The sequence below is a fragment of the Ambystoma mexicanum genome, chromosome 7q (genome assembly GCF_040938575.1).
Source record: "Ambystoma mexicanum isolate Mex_15411 chromosome 7q, UKY_AmexF1_1, whole genome shotgun sequence".
In the NCBI taxonomy this organism is placed as follows: domain Eukaryota; kingdom Metazoa; phylum Chordata; class Amphibia; order Caudata; family Ambystomatidae; genus Ambystoma; species Ambystoma mexicanum.
In genome coordinates this window covers 505,720,438-505,728,089 of record NC_090941.1, presented here as the reverse complement: position 1 = coordinate 505,728,089, position 7,652 = coordinate 505,720,438, and the positions used below count along the sequence as shown (strand labels likewise).

The 7,652-nt window shown below is 46.9% G+C and overlaps 1 protein-coding gene across 1 annotated transcript in view; it reads left to right on the top strand.

The window, feature by feature from the left end:
• Positions 1–408: 408 nt before the first annotated feature.
• Positions 409–7,652, top strand: part of ITM2B (integral membrane protein 2B) — a 250,086-nt gene continuing 242,842 nt past the window's right edge. Inside the window, exon 1 of the mRNA XM_069639390.1 lies at positions 409–648. Coding sequence (XP_069495491.1) covers positions 559–648 — 90 coding nt within the window. The 5' untranslated portion in view covers positions 409–558. The remainder of the gene's footprint in view (positions 649–7,652) is intronic.

Sequence of the window (7,652 nt, the reverse complement as noted above, 5' to 3'; positions counted from 1 at the left end):
CCCTATCATTAGTAGAGATGCATCTAAAGGGCCAAAGGCTGCTGTACTACCTACCATCTATGGAGTCTCCTGGGCTCATAGGAAGGGAAGGGGTTGGGGGAGCCCAATGGGTTAGTGTCCCAATTCACGACCAGCTTGCAAAAAATATCATTGAACATCCCTCTCGTCTCCCAAATGTTTAGGCTGGCTCCGCCCCTGCCAGCAAGGGAGAAGTGGAGTTAATGGAATTAAAGTGTCATCCAATAAAAAGTGACAAAATACCACACACAAGATGATACGGATTATACCATATCGAAAACTCCAACAACGATAGCGAGATCTGCATAAATCAGTGTTCCGCAATAAGCAAATCAAGTGCGACTTGGTCCACTCTGCTGCAGCTGTGGATGTTGGGACTGCGTACGTCACGGGTTAGTCCTCCTCCTCAGGCCCGCCTCCTGCTCATAGGACTGGCATTCCCAGCTCTCGCATCGCTGCTCAGCCAAACCCAGCTACCGAATCACAACAAACTCGAGCTGCTGGTGCCCGGCCGACAGAGCGCTCTTTCCGACCGCAGACATGGTCAAGGTCTCCTTCAATTCTGCCCTGGCGCAGAAAGATCTCCCGAAGGAGGAAAATAGCGAGGTGCTCATTGTCCCCGAGCAAAAGGTGAGCACTTGCAAATCGCGGAACTGCACAGCCGCCGTAACCCCTTAATGGAAGGGATGAGGCGGAACATTTCAATTTTTTTTTCTTGAATCGCACCATAACTGAATCAGTTCCTGCTTTGCCCTGTCATAGCTTGCCTATGATAACTTTGATCCCCATCGGGTTTGATCTTTAATCCGCATTGTTTTTTGACGAGGTTCCAAAGATCTCAGACCCTTACGACGGTATTCTATCATTGCCTGTCACCCCCGGGACGAAGGCCAGGGGTTCCGGAGAAGCTAGAGCCGGACCGTAAAATGGCTGCTGCGCAGCTCTGCTTTCACTTCCGGTTTCGACAATTGTCGGGAGGAGACAATTTTGCTACATTGGTCCCTTTAGTCTCAAGGGACTACGCGCGCGTCCTATAGAGCAGCGTCCACGTGCTGCACCGGCTTGTCTGTCTAGCGGCGTCTTTCTGTTGACAGCGCAAGAATAACCACATTTGATTTCCAGATACGCGGGTTTGAATACCAGTGTTGACTGGATGAGTGGAACAAAATAATGGTACTTGACAAATATGGTCGTGCCCCTCCTACATTCAACTTGGGTGTTATGCATATTTTAGTCTGTAACTCTTAAAGCTTGTATGCCATAGTATGGTAGGATGTGCACGCCACACAGTACACACGTTTCACACATGAAGGTGTGTTATTGCCCTGAGACATGTTGGGCACGTATTGTGATTTCTTCGCTTAAAAGGAACATTTTTAAGAGAACGAAATGATTACCCCCAAAAAAAGCATATTTGAGTTGATCAAAATAATTGCAAAAAGCCACATGGCACCCCTACCAGTGTAACAATGAATACAGCTTGTTCTATCCAGGCATTCTGGAAACCTAAAAGGGGTGGGAAGGTGTATGACGAAATTACTGTTTCATCTGTTGTGACCATAAGCAAGTAGCTATCATAACTTTGAATAGCGTTACCACCTCTTGCTTACTGTAAAAGCAGGACTAGAATCCCTGGCCACAAATGAAAAGGATCCACGCTGGTCCCTACAGGTTTTCCCACTTAATGATGGGTAATATCTTTTCTTTTTGTTTATTCAGTGGCCATATTAGTTATGAAGTTACGACTTGGTGTACAAGCTTGTTGACCAAACCTATGAGTGGGCTACTTTGGTCTAGGCATAGAATGTTTTGGTCCGACAGTTTAGAAACACCTAAATCCCAAGCCGGTGCCCAGTTCGCTGAAATGTACCTATGTTATGCCAGTGTAGAGAATTTTTTTTTTTGCATGTTGGGACTTCGATTTAGCATTTTGTTATAGGGTCCTGTGCCACAATTAAAAACCGCACTAGATGGGCTACACCTTCCTGACATGGATCTAGTAGAGAGGACTATGGAAACCTTAAGCAATTGATAATGTTGTATCTTGCGGTTGGAAAGGTTTTACTGCCATCGGAGATGGCAGCAAAATCAAATTTGTATTTAAATTGCACACTTGTTGCTCTAGGGAACGTTAAAACACATGAAGTCATCGGTATGCACTCAACCGCCCCCAGGTATGCTTGAGTAGGTAATCCAGTTCTAGTTTGCTTTGCATTCTAGGATTTAAAATGGGAAGGCAAGGCACATATTAAAATGTATTAGGGGGGGGCAGATCTAATAGTCATCCAAGATAGCCCATCCTGATGGTACGCTGCTGATGGAGCGGCCTACCGGGATAGGTAAGGAAGTTTGGGGACCCGTTTTATTGTTTAGAGAGCGTAAGTGATGGTGCTTCGTTCGCTGTGATTGCAGATACGGTGGAAAACGGCGAGCCCTGACCAGATGCCAGAGATGTGCAGATCCCTTCACAACGTAAGGATGGCAGCATTGCTGTGATCTATAGGGCAGATTGTGCCAGGAGCCTCTGTGGGGCTGTGGACTCTATTTCCTGACCTTGTAGGTGGTTGCACATGGCACAGAACGTTGAGGGCTGCAGGGTACTAGCACTGATCAGCACAGTCCCCTATTTTTGGAGACTGCTGTGCCCCTGGAAGCAGGAGGGGCTACCCAGCCTGGAGGCTCCTGGTGCCAGAGGCACACGTGAGTGGAGTCTCCTTTGTGGACTATCTTTTGTGTACAGACCACACCAAACGGAATACATTTTGAGGGTGGAATAATGAATACAGCTGGGGAGAATTTGGTGGCTTATCCACACATTTTGTGCTTGCTTGTGGGTATGTACTGCAGTTTTCTAGGAAGCCTTCGTAAGAAAGAATTAGCCCAGGAAAGCTTTTTTTCATTCCCATGTTTGACGTGTCTGAGGGATGGAGAGATGGTGCAAAGTGGCGACTTCTCCTAATGGAGGCTATCCAAGCCCTTTAAAATGCTTAACAAAATAGTGGAGGTAATGTTTTTGCATTGGACGGAAAGTTGGAGATTGTCTGCAAGAATGGCAACAACTGAGGAGGTGTGGTTTGTGTGAGGAGTCAGAAATGAGTCAGACACAAGGTTATCTGACTTTTATTAACATAAACGGGTTGGGAAAAGGCCTCTCTGACCATGCTCTAAGAGCAATTAGCCTACCTAAAATCAAAAACTCAGGATCGATCAGTGTCAGGATGTCAAAATCAAAACTGTCCCTGTATCCAAAGTTTCTGTTCGGACCCTAACACTGCAAACCAAACAATAAGGTGAAAAGGGAAATGTCTTTAACCCGATGATTGCAAAAAGAGTTAATACATTCAATATAGAACAGCTCCAACATAAAAGTTCTCCAAGGTAATATAACCTTGTTTCCAGAGGGTGTTTCCCTTCCTTGCGTTCTTCTTCTCAGTGCAATTAATCCTTCAACACACAATTCACCAAGAGCAACAAGCCTTGGTTCCAGAGGTTTATTCAATTTCCCTGGATTCTTCCATAATGCCAATGATTCTTGGTCTGACAGTTCTTTCTGTCTTTCTCGGCCCACAACAATCCTGTTGGTTACAAAGCAATTAGTCTTGTAGTTCCTTTGTTCAAAAGTTCCTTCTTGTCAGCAAACGCAGTCCTATCTTTGGACTTCCTGTAGATTTGCAACTGCCTGGTATACTCCAGTGCCAGGACTTCTTATATTTACAAGTAACAATTCCTCTTACTTCCACAATAGCTTATTTCTGCTTTTGTAGCTGTCTGGTTTACGCACCTGCCAGGGCTTCTTATATCCTTGGTAACAGTTTCTCTTTTACTTCCACAATTTCATGTATCTTCTTTGGTTTTGTATATCTGGTTGTTTCAATATTCGCTCTGCGTTGCTCCCCAGCCCCATATCTCCATTACATACACTCGTATATGGCTGGGGTTCAAACTTGCAATATGCCTTCTTGCCTTAATGTCTCTGTTTCTGTGGCTTTAAAGTATACAGATTGTGTTTGGCACGGTTGCTGAAACGCCCTGGGATCTCCACTTTGCTTGCATTGACTCACCGGCTGTGTTGCGTCTTCGGTCCTGATCAGGCTTACGCGGCAAAGCTTTGCCGCCTGCTTTCCAGTCTGGGCTGCTTCCACGTAGTTCCAGTTTCTCTCACGGCACTGCTTCTGCACGCCTTCCTTCAGGTCCCGGTAGGTAAAACATTGCTTTCTCTGGTGCCCGAATGCCTAGGAATGTTCCCTTGGTTCCTGGCATCTCTGTGGCACGTCCTGCTCGTGCTACATTTCTCTGCCTACTGGTTGGCATGGCCCTTGGCTCCGCCACACTGGCTTGTGCTTCCAGCCTCCACACACTTGGCATGGAGGTGTAACTACTTCTCCCAAACAGCAGCCTGCTAGAGTTTTTTTCAGTCTTTAAATGTCCCGCGGACAGGTTCACTCCGAAAACAAGTCAGCCGCTCATTGAGCTTGTGGCTCCTTCTGCTCTGCATCATTCCCTTTGTCCTCCTCGTCTCAGTACTTGGGTGTTTGTGGGATATGGAGTCCATTGATGTTAATTGATGCAGATTACTTGGGAAATCACTTTCAATGGGTCCATATGATAAGCTAGTTCTATATGGAGGGGAATTGTATCATTGGGGCTCTTACTTTGTAGACCAGGGATGACAAGTTTGGCCTAAAGGGTTTTGGCAAAAGGTTTCTCTATTTTCCCTAAAGGGCGGCATAGATGCCATTTTTTTGTAATTTTATTTTCATGGGCAAATGGGGGATAGATACTAATGAAGCCATGAGTTCTCCCGCAAGGTTGTCCCCTCCCATGTAATCCTCCCTTGTATAGCTGCACAGAGGATCAGGTAGAGGCTGCAGTCCCCTGGCCACATGGGAGGAGGTCACCGCCTGGTAATCCGTGATGACTCCATCGGATTCATCACAGTTGTGAATGTAGAAACCAGAATGATGGAAGCAGAGGATATCACAACTTTCAGAAATGTGCAGTGGCCTCCATTGTCAAACTCTGTGAAAACTGAGAGACTTGAGAAACGGACACAAACCATTGGTTGTACAAATGCGGTTTATTTATAATGAAGGTGAAGCAGTCTGCTGTGTGTGCAGATTGACAGTGGGCTGTACCCCCAGCTAAGGGGCAGTTGGAATGTTGGCAGCAGTCTTTTCTGCTCTGTAATAGAGGGTATGGAGTGGGCTAACAATGGTCTATGGAGGAATTTGTTGGAAGGAGCACAAGGGAGAGGAGAAAAGTCAGTCTGGTGACGCTGGAAGACAGTGGCCTGAAGGATGTCCATGAGTGGGCTGAACGTGAACGTGGGCAGCCGATGGAGTGGCCCAGCTGAATATGTCCTGTGTTAAGGTGCCTGCAGTGTCCCCACATCTAACAATGCTATGAGGCATGGCAGGTCCGGGTGTGTGTGAAAGAAGCCACACTGCTGTCCTGAGCCCTAAGTCACTGAAGTGGTGTTAGACAACCGAGTGAAGATACAGAGTTGGGCTCACGGTCCAGTACACAGTGTGGGGACCAGAGGCTGCGGCGGGCCCTGGCAGCTGACCCACAAAGCGAGTACCGTTGTTTGGCAGGGTTGAGCGGTGTGTCACTGCAACTATATCGGCTTTGGGAGGTCCTTTTGGCCTGTCATGGCATTCCGTGAAGCAGCAGGTTGGAGGGTGGGGGATAGAGTTAGCTGAAACTTAGTGAGTGCCGTGGGTCTGTGTCGCCTAGTCATGACATAAGTGTGCTGCTCTGGAGATGGCAGGCCGCAACCACAGGGGACACTGCGTCATTGTGAGCTATGGTATACTAAGGAGTTGCTACTCCGTTCTGTGTGCTCAGATGACTGGTTTGGATGCACAGAAGGTGCATGATGGACGTGGCAAGCTGGCATTCAGGGTGTTGTACTCCCAGAGTCGACAGCCTGCAGATTTGCCACCCCCGGCAGAGGGGTGTGGGGGGAATTCGATGTGATAAACACTGCAGAGAGGCACAGGTGTGGGCCAAGCTGCCCGAGGGAGCAAAACCTTTCACTTAAAAGGAAAGACTGATGGCCTGTAACCAAGGTGTTCGAACGTTGTGTGTTGACAAATTGTTATTTTGTTTGGGTCTGTCTTCAGTTATGGAGTGCACAAGTACTCACGAGAATGAAACTGGTTGTTGTCCTGACCAACATGCGCTCTACATCGTGTAATAACACAACATTGTTGACATTGCAAAGTCTCTAGGATAACTCAATCAGTGATGGAACAGAGAAAGTTGCTTTAATATTTATTGCTTTATTTTTAAAGAAGTAACGGCCAACACATGTTTCAACCTATTCCCAGGTCTTTCAAGGCAGATGATGCCACCCCAATCAGACCGTAAAGAGCATTGCTTCAGACCTATTTTAAGCTTCCATATATAAAGCATCAGCATCAGTAGGTGGCCTCGTTCATTCACCACTGATGGAGGTTCTGTCACCACGAGTCAGTAGAGTACCATGGACGGCGGGCAGCATGTTAGCCAAATCTTAAGTGGAAGGGCACCTTTAGGATTATTACGAGTGGAGCACAGAGCGAGTTGCCTGCCCACCTGCTTCACTCTGCAGTACATTACAGAATAATTATACCATACTTACAAGGTGTATCTGTTAAGCCATAATTAATGTTAACAAACATCATTGAGCACCTTCTGTTTAAAATGCTAGCATCACTCGCAAGTGCCTTGCCCTCACGGCCCCTCCATATCTCTCAGAAAAACTGGTTAGAGCCACCGCCACCAGACCAAAGCGGTCTCATCTTACCAACATGCTCTCTGTACCTACCTACAAAAGAACCAAAGTGGGAGGATCCAGCTTGCTCTGTCTAGCTCCAAAAATCTGGAACACATTGCTTGCCTCTCTCAGAAATGTAACATCCCATGTGGCCTTCCGCAAGATTCTGAAAACCAAGCTATTCAACTAAACTCCCGGATCCAGACTACCTCATGCTTCAACTTGTTCCACTGTAACCACGGAATCTTTAAATCGGCAGCTCTTCCTCTTGGTCTCTTGCAAATACTACTTCTAAACTGTAAATTTAGCAATGTTCTGTTTTTTTCCTGTCTACTGTCATTCTCATGTAACCAAGCAAGCCCTATTGTAACAGCGCCACGATGCCCCAGGACCACCTTGTGCGCTTTACAAATGCAACAAATAAATTGCAACACAGCACCTGCTTCCTTTGCCTTGTTTGGAGCACCACATGGTCCATACCTGCCTACTTTTAAAAACCAGAAACCTGGAGAATGACATAGCTGCCGCCCTGCCCCCTTTTTTTGGCGAGACTCCACCCACCTATCAACCACTTTTTTTTGCAAATAAAAAAGACCCGAACCAGACTCGTATATCATGTGGAATTGGGCCTCTGTATGTTTTCGGCGGGGCCTAACGCAATCGAAAAAGATAAAATGGCCCAGTGGGTCGACATGGCAGGTTCAACGCCTGCCACTACAGGCTGACAGCCGTGCAGGAGAACGGTTGCATGGACCCAAGATTATTCAACAGGCAGTGGGACAATGAAGCCGGCACAGACACCGCATGCAGCAGTGTGAACAATGTGTTTCACAGCCAAGCTCATCCTCAGGTTAGAACCATCTTGCCAGCAGAT